Raw genomic sequence first — 14681 nt, forward strand, 5'->3', positions numbered from 1 at the left:
TCCCGGCCTTCTTACAGCCATTTCAAGAAACAAAATCGCAAGGAGATTCGGAATTGTGGAGAATCATTTTTTTCCCTAAACTTTGGATCACATTTCACTTCAAATGCTTTGATTTGGTCAACACTACTATCAACTATACAGATCTAGAGAACAGTATTTAGAGAACATTCCTAACATTTTATTTGAATCTTATGATATGGTAATAATATACTTGATATTATTACAGATTTTACCTAAGTGATATGAAATAAGTTTGTGTTAAAAAGGACAAAAGCCTTATAGCAGCTTTATTGGCTATCCAGAAAAGTCATGTTTGCAAGCTTTCAGAGGATAGAAATACCTTAATCAGGCTGTATACAAATAAATGACAGTGAGAAAGGCACATCACTCAAAAGATGTTACATTCATTTAACATGGGGTGATACTGTACTGCATTAGGATAAGAAGAAACAATAAAGCTAAAGTTATTGTTATAGATGGACAAGTGATATATTCTATCTAGGATTGTCAACAAGTTCCATGACTTGCTAACTACATATGTAGAATCCATACATTCTACTTACTTTCTTTATTAGAGTTGCCTTTTTCATGGACTGAATGTCTATTAGGGGACAATAAAACTTTCACACTCCTTATCTATATTTGCAACAACAATTAGTGCTAAAATGACAAGTCCGTGACAGTGCACATGATCACCATTTTATATGTCAATGGGGTCCATCGGGAAAATGTTGGTGTCTGTCTTGTCTGTGAAAATGAAAATATGAATACAGAATTGTAGTGGCATTAATATAATTGTTAAAAGAGCAACATTCATCACTAAGGAAAGCTATACAACTTCTGACTAGATAGCAGCTGTGTATTAAAAGTCTCCCCATTCACAGTAGACTCTCCTAGTTTATAAGCAAAAAAAAAAATTCAGAACATTGTGGTTGGACCAATACACTGGTACATTTGGGGTGCCCATTTCCTAAAAAGTTGACTTAACCCCATATTTTGGGAATATTATAAGATACACCATAAAATTCCTGTTGGTTTAATGAAGTGGAGTGCTCTATGTCACTAACTTTGGGCTATTATGAAGTGGGAGATAATAGTTCAGGTCATTTTGCAGAAGAAACGTTCCCCCTTGGGGAGTTATTCTCATCCTCTAAGAGAGCGATATCCTCAGGCAAAACATACCACATAGTGTAAGGTGGATGACAGTTTAATGTTCCAACTACTATTTACTTTTCATTATAGGCCTCCTTAATTTTGGAAACTGTCTGTTAAATTGCCAACAATGAAACAATGAGTTGTTTGCTGTTCTGTGGGGATGTGATTTATTCCAAGAACATCAGGCTCCACCTTCTGTTCCCTCCTAAGAATAAAGATTTACAAAGCATAGTATGATGAAATAGTGTACACATGACACATTGACACACATGTATACATTCAATGTCAGTCTAGCTTTTCTTGGAATATTCACTGCAATACAGCTAATATGTCCACAATTTTGCTGTCAACTGTGTGATCCGTGAATTGTGTGATCTGCGCTTCAACACCTTGTATGATTGTCAGGCCCATATATAGAGAAAAATTTATAATACAGAAAACAATCTTTTTCCCATAATCTATCCGCATTTTTGCTGTCAACTGTGAAATCCGTGAATTGCGTGATCTGCGCTTCATTACTTTGTGTGCTTGTCAGGCCCAGATACATTTAAAAATTTTAAGTACAGAAAAAAAAATTCTCCCATAATCTGTCCACATTTTTGCTCTCAACGGTGTGATCTGTGAATTGTGTGATCTGCGCTTCAACACCTTGTGTGGTTGTTAGGCCCAGATATTGGGAAAGAATTAAAATACAGAAAACACTATTTTTTTCCCATAATCTATCCACATTTTAGCTGTCAACAGTGTAATCCGTGAATTGTGTGAGCTGTGCTTCAACACCTTGTGTGGTTGTCAGACCCAGATATAGGGAAAAAATTATAATACAAAAAACACAATTTTATTCCCATAATCTATCCATATTTTTGCTGTCAATGGTGTAATCTGTGAATTGCGTAATCTGCGCTTCAATACCTTGTGTGGTTGTCAGGCCCATTTACAGTGAAAATTTTAAAGTACAGAAAACTATTTTTCTCCAATAATCTGTCCACATTTTTGCTGTCAACGGTGTGATCCGTGAATTGTGTGAACTGCGCTTTAACACCTTGTGTGGTTGTCAGGCCCAGATATAGGGAAAGAATTAAAATACAGAAAACACAATTTTTTTCACATAATCTATCCACATTTTTGCTGTCAACGGTGTAATCTGTGAATTGCGTGATCTGTGCTTCAACACCTTGTGTGGTTGTCAGGCCCAGATATAGTGAAAAATATAAATATAAACTACGTCAGAAAATATTGTCTGTACTGCAGATTCCAATAATCTGGGCCTAAAATAGTGTCCATATTCTGTGGTGTTCTGTGACATGTATTGTCCTGCATCCGAAAACTGCGTCTTTAGTGTACAGTAAAAAAATCTGCGCCACATCTAGTGACAAAATTATTACTTTGAAGAAGGAGAGCACTAATTGACGGTGAAGTGGGCGTGATGCTGATGGTGCACGCAGAGGCCATGGCCCTGGGCGCAATGAAACTCTGCCTGCTGCCAGTGCACCAGAAAAAAAATAAACATCCACCATACCCAGCTTCATGCCCAACTTAGCTGGGCGGCGCAGGACAACAATGTCCAAGTCTGATCAGTGCGAACAGTTGTTTGGTTGGATTGCTGAAGATAATGCTTCCAGTCGGTTAAGCACCACCCTCTCTTCCACCAAGTCCAGTCTCTGTAGCCAAGAGTCTGGTCAACTGAATCCTCACTATTTTTATGTATTTTATGTTATTTTAAGTCATTTCCCTATCCATATTAAGTCATATTCTTAAAAATATATAGAGACAAATATGGCTGATACAAAAACTGAAGGGTAGAAACATTGTCCTATTTTATTGTTTACATTGAATGCAGAATATGAAATGTTTTTACCTATACCAATAAACCACATCATTATAGTTCTTACTTCAAAGCTATCAGTATCTTGGCCACTTTCCAATGTGGGCAGTGCCATCTTATGCAACTTCAGTATTTTGTCCTATAAAAGGAGAACTCTGACTGGAGCCTTTTATGCCTTGAGCTGAACAATCTACACAATGAAGATTATCTTTTTCTTGGTGCTCGCTGGTCTCAGCCTCTCTCATGGTATGTACTGTAGATATAATATGGTAGATTGTACCATACAGTTGAAACTTATGGCTTTTACATAAATGAACGTTAAACTGACGTTGCTTTTCTTGTTTCCTATTTGTGGTAAGGCTTTCAATGTATAGAGAAACGTCAGGCAGCGACTAGTCTGAAGTGCTTGCAAAATGCATTAGAGGTAAGAATCTTGAAGTAAAAACTGCTATTCACATATCTATAATAATAATAATAATTACTAATGTGATTTCTTCAAGAATAATAGATTTTTGTAAAATATCAACTATGTATTTTTTACTTTGTTAACAGTGATGTTTATTATTTTGTTTAGGTCGTCACAATGGTTTAACTCTTCACATTGTTTAAAAGGAACTTGTTATATTGAACTTACATTTCCCATTCATATAATTTTCTGCTCATTCTGGGGTTAAAGTCAATGAGACGGTCCTATCAGTGATTGACAGCCTTCCCTCTATGACTTTGTACTCAGAGATAGCTGTCAATCACGGATAGCACCACCTCCTTGACTTCAAAGCCAAGAAGAAACAGGAATTTAAATACATATTTAATTGAATCTTTGCCCTGAAAACTGATTCTGCTCAGATCCTCCTGTTCTATAACATGCTACTAACAGTTTACACTGTATTTTTATGGTTTTATATGTTGCACATAAATATAATGATTTGATCTTATCATATATTTGAAATCATTATTATACCTAGAATAACATAAAATTTACTTGTCTTTTCTTAACTAGATTGCTCCAAAATTTCTTGAAAAATTGGTATACTTTCTGTGTAACTATGAAGAAGGGGTAAGTGTCTCATATAGTGTCAGTCTTTAATGACAATGAAAACATATAAGGACATAGCTTGCACTTTTAAAATAAAGCACAAACGGCAAGAAACTCTGCTGTGAGTAGCATTCAGAGCCTTTGTGGGGTTTCCAGCATCCTCTCTGGTATTTGTTATGGCAAGAAATCTGAAGTTTACAGTGTTTTTCTTTATTAAACAATACCAGAACCTCAAAAGAATTCCCAAAAGATATGTTTAATAACTTATCCAGCATTGCTACTATCCAGCATTGCTACTATGGCTCAATGTGAACAGAGTCTAATAAAAGCATTATCAGCAGCCAGTTTTTGTATTGTTTTTTAGGTTCAATACTCACTTAAACAAATTACTATCACTAGAAAATAACCTACTGCTTAAATCATGATACAATGCTAATGATTATTCTTTCTCTATCTATGTGAAAGGAAAGAAAGATGAAGGAATAAATATCTATAAACCTCAAATATTTCTAAATCTATAATTCAGAATCACAATACTATAAGAATGAATTATAACTTAAGATAACATCACATGCTTGTACATCCTAAAGCAGAAAGTGTTAACCATTTTTACCAAGCCCCCTACATTATTTGTTTAAAAACAAATAATTACATAACTTTGCTTAAAGGGGTTATCTAATTTTATCTAAATATAATATATTTTATATTGTAATTCCTTGTGACTTTCAAGACCTGTTCTTGTTGACAGTGAATGTAAATATTGAATATTCAGAGGCTGATATAGTGGCCTGAACATATGCTGTTCACATAGGTACAGGACAACATCCCAGGATAAGGAGTAACGACACAGATAATCATATAGTGCAAGACAGTGGCTAGGATTAAACTGAGACAGAAAACATATTACAGAGTTTAAAAATTCTCTGTGTTCAAAATAATAAATCCAATCAGCTATGTAATATAAGGTGTTAAACAGAGAATAATTAGATTTTCAAAAATTGATATACATTTTATTTTAGTTACTCTCAATTGTTATTCCTCAGATTGAAAACAATAAAAAAGAATTTGAAGATGCTCTCCGTGAATTGATAGCAATACTGGTAAGAAACAAAAGTTCAGTCTCTGAAGTATTAAGGAAAGTAAAATAGTAACATAGTTTATAGAATGTATTGTAATAATGTTTTACACTTAAATGTATGTACAAGCTTTTTTTTTTTTTTTTGCAAAGTGTACAAATCCCCCTTTGGACATTTAGGGGTTCATGAATGAAATCATGTTTTGTGACACAAAAAAGTAGCAAATCATGGCAACTGAGACATTTTTATAGCAACTGCAACATATTTATGATATTTTGTGATCCTCGTCACTTTTCATATTATTCTATGTTTAAGCACTAAAAGTGAGATTAGACCTGTATTATGGCTCACTTCATATGTGCAACTATTGCAAAGGTAGCAAAAAAGACATGATTTACACCAGACAGCCCCCTGGTGTACTTTTAAACCTAAAGGTGTAAACCACATTACACTTATGCCAAATATATCAATGAGGTCCACAAGTTAATACATTTGGTGCAGGCACACATAGCAAAGCCAGCCTTAACTGTAACACAAAAAATTAAATGAAAAAAAAAATACCCCCTTAATATATTAATGTATATTTTATACACATAAATTGTTTTTTCTTAACCAAAATTGTTCTTCATGCGGATATATTCACACTATATTGAATTGTTCCTCTAATAATTTTGGTGACTTAGCAGTAATGGGGAGGTTTCACAGATATGTCCTTTGTGGAGAAATTTTACTCCTGTCTAAGGCTACTTTCACACTAGCGTTCGATCGGATCCGTTTTGAACGGATCCGATCATAATAATGCAGACGGAGGCTCCGTTCAGTACGTATCCGTCTGCATTATTTTAGCATATAACAGCTAAGTGTGAAAATAGCCTCGTACGGATCCGTCCAGACTTTCAATGTAAAGTCAATGGGGGACGGATCCGCCTGAAGATTGAGCCATATTGTGGCATCTTCAAACGGATCCGTCCCCATTGACTTACATTGTAAGTCTGGACGGATCCGCACGCCTCCGCACGGCCAGGCGGACACCCGAACGCTGCAAGCAGCGTTCAGCTGTCCGCCTGTCCGTGCGGAGGCGAGCGGAGCGGAGGCTGAACGCCGCCAGACTGATGCAGTCTGAGCGGATCCGCTCCATTCAGACTGCATCAGGGCTGGACGGCTGCGTTCGGGTCCGCTCGTGAGCCCCTTCAAACGGAGCTCACGAGCGGACCGACGAACGCTAGTGTGAAAGTAGCCTAAAATAACTGATTTAAGATGGAAATGGATGTAAAATGGGCATAATGGATGCTTAAAATACAGGATCAATTTCTTTCCCTTTTTTTAGTTTGCTTTCTATTTTGACAGACCAGTAAAGGAAACCATGATATGAACCTACCCTTTATTTTTTTCAGCTTGCATTCTAAATAATGTTAATATTATATAGAATATAATCGCTAATGTATTATTAATACCTAATGTCCTATAATAACTTTTTTTTCTGCTACTTTAACAGGAATGTGCGGGCTGTACTGTAGATAAACTTATCGGCACAAAAGTCACAGTTGTAAGTGAATATAGATAAGTAAAGCTGATGATCTACCTTCCACATTATGTTATACGCTTTAGTTAAATGCTGCTGATTAAAAGAAAAGTGTAAAATGTAGTCCCTGTTTAAGTTCAGAAATAAACAAACAATTCTAATAGTATATTGCAGCTATTGTGTCATCCTGCTGAACATCTTTTAGGGTGTTGTAACACATAGCTTTTAATGGCATTTTTTGGTGACACTTTTGAGCCAGATCAAGTGAGTTCAAAGGGAATGAGCAATATAAAGGAAGGGTTTACATTTCTTCTTCCTGATGGATCCAGTTCTAAATTTTCCAAAAAAATAAACAATAAACAAAATCGCCATCATAAACAACCACGAAAACTGAAGCAAAACTGCTACAAATAAATTGTGAGTGACTCCACCCTTACAAAGTGTTTCCAGTGCATTAAACAATTATTGTACCATTCTATCACACAGTGGAGCCATTTATTTGTGCTTTAAAAAATGTTAGCTGAAGGGTTATTCTTGCTGATATTAAGTAATTTGATCTCTAATGGTAATTATACAACTTTGTATCTTACAATAGGAAGAACTTTTAGGAGATATTGGAGGGGCTGGAAAAGATGCAATCTATGCCATCCTAAAAATTGCAGTAAGTTTTTATTCTATTTATTCTATAGTGGGAAATAATTATAAACATACTATCTATCCATTTATCTATCTATCTATCTATCTATCTATCTATCTATCTAACATATGCTGCAATTAATGTATAAAATACCAAACATCTTGTGTTTTTTACTACAGGATGAACTAAAATTAACTGGACCTGTGGCAGACTTAGCATGCAGCCTGGTAAGGACACAATTATACATTTGAACTTTGGAAAAGAGTTATCGAAACTGGTATAATGGAAAACTTGCTACAATGTCCTTAGCAAACAATCAGATTACACCTATCATTTTTAGAGGTCCTTTGGAAAATAAAAGGATTGATCTGTATTGTTGCCACTGGCAACTAAGACATGTTTCCTTTGCCCCAGTTTTGATAAGTCCTTTGTGTTTTTTCTGATATCACATGTGTTCTTTGATTATATAGAAAGAGGATGAGAGTTTATTGCTTTTGTAAAGCCTCCACAAACCATCTTCATTAACCATATAATTTTTGGACAGAAGTGCATGTCTATATATCACTGCTGCAGTCTTGTAACCAAACTCCAGGAGCAGGACTGAAGCGTTGCTGCTAAATTTCTTATTAGGCACTCAACACATATATCCTCCAATCTTGTTCCCTGTAACGACCTGACCCAGGGAAAGCCAAATAGCGCAGGACAGAAAAGCACTGCATACTCAGTTTTTCTGTCTGGTGTTATCAGTGTACCCACACTGGATCCGCGTACTGAAGTGCAGTTCATATAAATCAGTTGTGAACGACTGCCGGCATAAAATATCTGACTGGACATAACTGATATACATGTAAATTGGGCCTTAGTTTAAGTGATATTAGGGAGGACAAATTAATAAAACAGAAATGATATCTGAAATGTTGAGAAAAACTATAAGGGAATTATGAAAAGGTCACTAATTCTTAACTTTAGTCTTACTCTAAAACACCTCTATGCTTACACAAACTGGTCATTCAATGCATATAAAAGATTTTCTAACATATGCACAAAATGGAGAGGTCTCCAGGACTTGTCCTCTTTAGGCTGAAGCTGCAGCTACACTTTTTGTAGCACATTTGATAATATGTGTCAGGTGCACTGCTTTGGACAATAGCTATAACTCAGTAGTTACAATCAAAGTTCTACAAAAGTTAAGGTGCTTCCCCAGTCTAAATCATTATTACATTAATGTTATGTCTGTCTTTTTAACTAACAAAACATAATATAAAAGTGAAAGTTTGCCTCTAGTGAACTTAGACATTAACACTTACAAGCTATGTAAACCTTCACATTATATTGATGTAACCTGCTGATTTCAGAAGGATTGGCTGAAAGTCTAAATTGTTACAGGAAGGCTGGACAGATAACAAACAGATGGTGAGAAGATTAGGCAGTTGTATTTCAACATGGTCTATGTTTTTCACTAGGAGATAAGCCTCCATCAGATACTTCTAATGACATCTCCCTCTCACTATTGAAAGAATTATCCTCACTCAAGCCAATCTCGAGTACTTCTTTATAGGTGATTTAGGGCAAATAACCAAAAGCTATGTTTGAGCTACTGGATATCACTTGCATGGTCAGCAGAACAGGAAATAACAGCAATACTCTGTAAAAATGGATACACTTCATTTCCCTTATTAGCCAAATTAATTGAATTAATAAAGAATGAGATCTAGTCTGGATGATCAGCAAATATTTGTATAAGAATTTGGTGTAAAACGTAATTACCTAACATATATACGCAAAGATCCATCAAATGTAACCAGCGCTTGAATGCCTTTTTGTTTTCCTAAAAACAAGGGAAACATAGGGAGCATGTGATGACCTTGCCTGTCCATCTTGAAATTGTAGAAAGTGTAATGGTCAGCAATTTAAATGCATCATGATAAAAATTCTGTATATGACAAATTGGTAAGATTTACTTGTCTATTAGAGTAGCATTGTTTTAAAGAAATATTTACTTCGGCCAGTATTTTGTGTCTATAAAACGTCTTATTTTTTTCTAGCTCAAAGGTCTTGGTACTCCTGGTGGTCTTGTTGATCTTGGAGGGATCCTGGGTGGTGTCCTGGGTTAAGTCAAGAACTAAACTCCTAGCCGTAAACGAAATAAGGTAAATTTTCATAAAAGACACATATTCACATTCAAATAATCCCCAATATGACAACAGAAATGTTTTATTTCAATAACTGCAGCTTGCTAACATTATAATTTAGAAGAAGGCAGAACTCTTTTTAGCAAAATTCCTTTCCTATCTTCTTTTTATATACAGCTCAAATTACTGTATTCTGCATTGCCCCTACTTAGGCATATTAACATTTAAAAATTATTTTGCAAAAATTTCACGACTGTCCTATTTTCTAATCCATATTAGAAAAATAAATCAGTAATTTCATTAGTCTCAATAAACAAAACAGTTGTTTTTAAACATTGGGGGAGATTTATCAATGTTTTATACCAAAATAGCAGCATGAAAAATTATAGATTGCGGAGCGCGCCATATTTGCACCACAATTTGAGATGTTTGGAGCTTCTTGTCACTTTTCAAAAGTGGTGATAAAGGACCCATCAGATTTAATATCATTTACTCCTGAAACTGGAATGGTATATGTGATTAATGCAAGGTAACAAAAATGAAAAGATGTCTTTAGTGTATTTTCCAGGTTCTGGGACAAGTACGTACAAATTAAACAATGTATTTTCAACAGAATTCGAGAAAACATAACACTAATTTTTCTAAAAATTCTTTTTGTCCAAAAACATGTAACAAATTACATAAATACCATCTGATACCATGATTTCAGGAGGATAACTATTGAATGCGTATGGGGTTTACCAGACTCTCCTCTGACAGCAGATATCATGGGAAGGAATTATTGGACCTGTTGGAATTTAATATGTCCTATCATTTATGCCCACAGTCGATAAGCCTTAGCCACAAGTGTCTGGCAGTAATGTTTCCCCTTTTCCTCATTGAAAACAAATGCATGCCTAACCAATCTGAGTGTCCATTTGTATGGAGGGACCAGGGGTCATATCTGTCAACTTATATGCTATATCTACTTTGCTCCTGATCCCTTCTATTTCTGCATTGTAGGCAGATGATTGGATACAGTTTTGCCAGGAGGGTAGGCTTTAGGGCAGGCATCCTCAAACTGCGTCCCTCCAGCTGTTGCAAAACTACAACTCCCAGCATGCCCGACCAGCCTACAGGTATCAGCCTACAGCAGGGCATTGTGGGAGTTGTAGTTTTACAACAGCTGGAGGGCCGCAGTTTGAGGATGGCTCCTTTTGCACAGAGATAAATAGTAAATGCCCTTGCTGAAGCTACCTGCATACTCACAGACACGGGTCTGATCTGTAGTTAGTGAGGAGGGAGGAAAATGGGTAATTACCTGGGACAAATAGAAAAATTTGTTATATATTCCCTAAAGTTTTGATTGCAAAATGAGTATAGTAGATATGGATTGTAATTGAGGAACTGTTGGTACTTTTTTATCTTTAAATTATAACATTTAAAGGGGTTATCTCATGAATAATGTAAAAAATGAAAATCAGACATCATATAGTATATAACAATACCTTTCTAACACAGCTAGAACCAGCCCTATAACTCATATGGATCCAGAGATCTTCCCATTTATTGCTCTGATAGATTTATATTAAGGTGGCAGCTCAATGGGAGTATCTTTTCTGCTGCAGCTTAGGAGGCATGTGCATGCTCTCCCTACCAACGCTCAGGAGGCAGTTGACAGATGAAACTGAGCATGTGCGGCCTTCTCACTGAGCAGATCAAAGAAAAAAAAAAAAAATGCCGATGGTGCTATACAGATACATTTTATTGAACAACCCAGTGGACATGCTAAATTTAGAATTACATGCAATTACAAAAGTATTCACATCCAGGTTCTGGTTTGAAATCTGGAGAATATTTTTTGTGGGGCAACCTCTTTAATGTTTATTTTCTTATGGAAGAAGTGTAGTAATTGTAAAATATTGTGTCTCTTGAAGGTTACTCCTTTTGTGTGCATAGAAATGTAGTATCTTCTTCAACCACAAACTGTTTCCAGGTTCATTATTATCTCTTTATGCCACTTTTTTACATGAAAAAGATTCAAACTAAGTTTTTATGACTTCTCAAATATCATTTGCAATAAAAGTGGTATTTCTGCATCACCTTCGCCCTTTTCCTGAAAAAAGGGCATGGTGAGGGTAGGAAGGAGGCAGATTCACCGGGCCTGGAAGATTTATCTTCATTTGTTGCTGTAGATTTCATTCTGGCACTGGCTGCTAAAGGATGCTTTTAACGTATGAAGAGGCCAGCACTTTATAATAAATCAGTTGTATCCTACAGTAGTGCAGAAGATTTCACAGATCGTCATAAAACATCAGTCTTTGATAAATCTTCCCCTTTATCTCAAGCTTCAGGTCACTACATACCAGACAATGTTGTTACAGAAGGGATGAGCAAATTGATGGTAATACATTGAATTTGTCTTATCAGGAAGAGTTCTTCTCCTGTGAGGGGCTTTCCTTGCAAGTGAAAAAGTGCCTACCTGTTGTTTGATTGACAGAGCAGGACATCTCACACAGACCTGTCAATTTCTTGTGAAGATTAGGATGTCACTGTCAGCACAAGAATCATAGCCTCTGTTAGATGGCTGTCCTTTTTTATAAAACTCCAACTAAACGCTTTTTCACCTGTGGGATCAGCCACTCCCAGAGGAAGAACACTTGCTAATGAGATGAATTGATTTTGTCATCCCCATGTTATATAGTAGTATTGCATATTCATTGGGCAAAAAAACTTTTTTTAATATCTTATGCTCAAAAGTTGTGTTTATTGTGTTACACCTACATTACTAATCCATCTTTTATTTATCTACTTTTTCTAGCTCTGGACGCATGTAGCTGAATAGAAGAAGTTGCAATAAGAAAAAGAAAAACACATCAAGAAAGTCATATTTCTTGATGATTAATACAATTATTTCTTATAAATCTTCTATTTTCAACAAATCAATAAAATATTTCCAAATTTAACTACACATGTGTTGTTTTGTAAAGCTATACTGACAGTGTTTGACTGAGGTTCCTTTTTATAAATAGAGGAACGATTCAGAATTTGTGAGCATTTACAGAACATCTGCATGGTCTCTTAAAACTGCATCATAGTCATTCTTCTTCTCTTTGCACACATTCAATATATCATGAGTAGTAAGTAGGGTTGAGCGAACCCGAACTGTAAAGTTTGGGTTCGTACCGAACTTTAGGATTTTTGGACCCTGGACTTGAACCCGAACATTTCAGTAAAAGTTTGGGTTCGGTGTTCGGCGCTTTCTTGGCGCTTTTTGAAAGGCTTCAGAGCAGCCAATCAACAGGCGGTTATCAGTGTAGCATGTGACCCAGCCTCTATATAAGCTGGAGTCACGTAGCGCTGCACGTCACTCTGCTGTTACTAGTGTAGGGAGAGGATGCGGCTGGTGATTTCAGGGAGAGAATAGGACTGAATCTTTGGTTAAAACGTGAATTTAACTCAGCGATCTACATACATCTTGTTGTGTGGGTGCAGGGCACAATCTTTTTATCCTGCCCTGAGCCCAGTGACCTAAAAAAAAAAACTTTTATAAGTCAGTTAGGTGGGCGGCGGCCATTTTATGCCAGCTCAGTGCACCAGCACTGCATCTGAGCTTTTGTGACATTGAAATCCAAGCTTGAAAAACAGCACTAATATTCTGGTTGTAAAAAATCTCCCTTTTTTGGCAATATACAACATCTGGATTGTCAGTGTGCACTTTAAGATAGAAATACAGCCATCATTTTCAGGGTTTTTAAAAACACATATTTTTTTGCCAAAATCCACTATTTTACAGATCTGCAAGTGTGAAATTCAAGTTTAATATATACAGCTTTCATATTCTGTTTGTAAAAAAAAAAACTTTTTGGGCAATATACATCTGGATTAGTCAGTGTGCAATTTAAGCTAGAAATGCAGCCTTAATTTTCTGGGTTTTTCAAAGCACACTTTTTTCACCAAATACACCATTTTACAGCCCTTACAGCATCAGCACGTGTGAAATTCCAGGTTTGAAATCTGGAGAATATTTTTTGTGGGGCAACCTCTTTAATGTTTATTTTCTTATGGAAGAAGTGTAGTAATTGTAAAATATTGTGTCTCTTGAAGGTTACTCCTTTTGTGTGCATAGAAATGTAGTATCTTCTTCAACCACAAACTGTTTCCAGGTTCATTATTATCTCTTTATGCCACTTTTTTACATGAAAAAGTTTCAAACTAAGTGTTTATGACTTCTCAAATATCATTTGCAATAAAAGTGGTATTTCTGCATCACCTTCGCCCTTTTCCTGAAAAAAGGGCATGGTGAGGGTAGGAAGGAGGTGGATTCACCGGGCCTGGAAGATTTATCTTCATTTGTTGCTGTAGATTTCATTCTGGCACTGGCTGCTAAAGGATGCTTTTAACGTATGAAGAGGCCAGCACTTTATAATAAATCAGTTGTATCCTACAGTAGTGCAGAAGATTTCACAGATCGTCATAAAACATCAGTCTTTGATAAATCTTCCCCTTTATTTCAAGATTCCGGTCACTAAATACTAGACAATGTTGTTACAGAAGGGATGAGCAAATTGATAGTAATAAATTGAATTTGTCTTATCAGGAAGAGTTCTTCTCCTGTGAGGGGCTTTCCTTGCAAGTGAAAAAGTGCCTACCTGTTGTTTGATTGACAGAGCAGGACATCTCACACAGACCTGTCAATTTCTTGTGAAGATTAGGATGTCACTGTCAGCACAAGAATCATAGCCTCTGTTAGATGGCTGTCCTTTTTTATAAAACCCCAACTAAACGCTTTTTCACCTGTGGGATCAGCCACTCCCAGAGGAAGAACACTTGCTAATGAGATGAATTGATTTTGTCATCCCCATGTTATATAGTAGTATTGCATATTCATTGGGCAAAAAAACTTTTTTTAATATCTTATGCTCAAAAGTTGTGTGTATTGTGTTACACCTACATTACTAATCCATCTTTTATTTATCTACTTTTTCTAGCTCTGGATGCATGTAGCTGAATAGAAGAAGTTGCAATAAGAAAAAGAAAAACACATCAAGAAAGTCATATTTCTTGATGATTAATACAATTATTTCTTATAAATCTTCTATTTTCAACAAATCAATAAAATATTTCCAAATTTAACTACACATGTGTTGTTTTGTAAAGCTATACTGACAGTGTTTGACTGAGGTTCCTTTTTATAAATAGAGGAACGATTCAGAATTTGTGAGCATTTACAGAACATCTGCATGGTCTCTTAAAACTGCATCATAGTCATTCTTCTTCTCTTTGCACACATTCAATATATCATGAGTAGTAAGTAGG

At 35.8% G+C, this 14681-nt stretch overlaps 1 protein-coding gene across 2 annotated transcripts; it reads left to right on the forward strand.

Moving 5' to 3' along the window:
- Positions 1–3147: 3147 nt before the first annotated feature.
- On the forward strand, positions 3148–14403 carry LOC122944095 (ranaspumin-like). 2 transcript variants are annotated; one of them, XM_044302321.1, is made up of 9 exons: positions 3148–3226; positions 3340–3404; positions 3981–4037; positions 5060–5116; positions 6588–6638; positions 7210–7275; positions 7431–7478; positions 9297–9401; positions 14354–14403. In XM_044302321.1, the coding sequence occupies exons 1-8, from the start codon at positions 3178–3180 to the stop codon at positions 9363–9365; spliced, it is 462 nt and encodes a 153-aa protein (XP_044158256.1). In that variant the 5' UTR covers positions 3148–3177; the 3' UTR covers positions 9366–9401; positions 14354–14403. The 2 variants fall into 2 exon arrangements, with proteins under 2 accessions (XP_044158256.1, XP_044158255.1); XM_044302320.1 differs by lacking the exon at positions 14354–14403 and adding an exon at positions 12184–12319.
- The last annotated feature ends 278 nt before the right edge of the window (positions 14404–14681 follow it).

This window comes from Bufo gargarizans, chromosome 7 (genome assembly GCF_014858855.1).
Source record: "Bufo gargarizans isolate SCDJY-AF-19 chromosome 7, ASM1485885v1, whole genome shotgun sequence".
Lineage (NCBI taxonomy): Eukaryota > Metazoa > Chordata > Amphibia > Anura > Bufonidae > Bufo > Bufo gargarizans.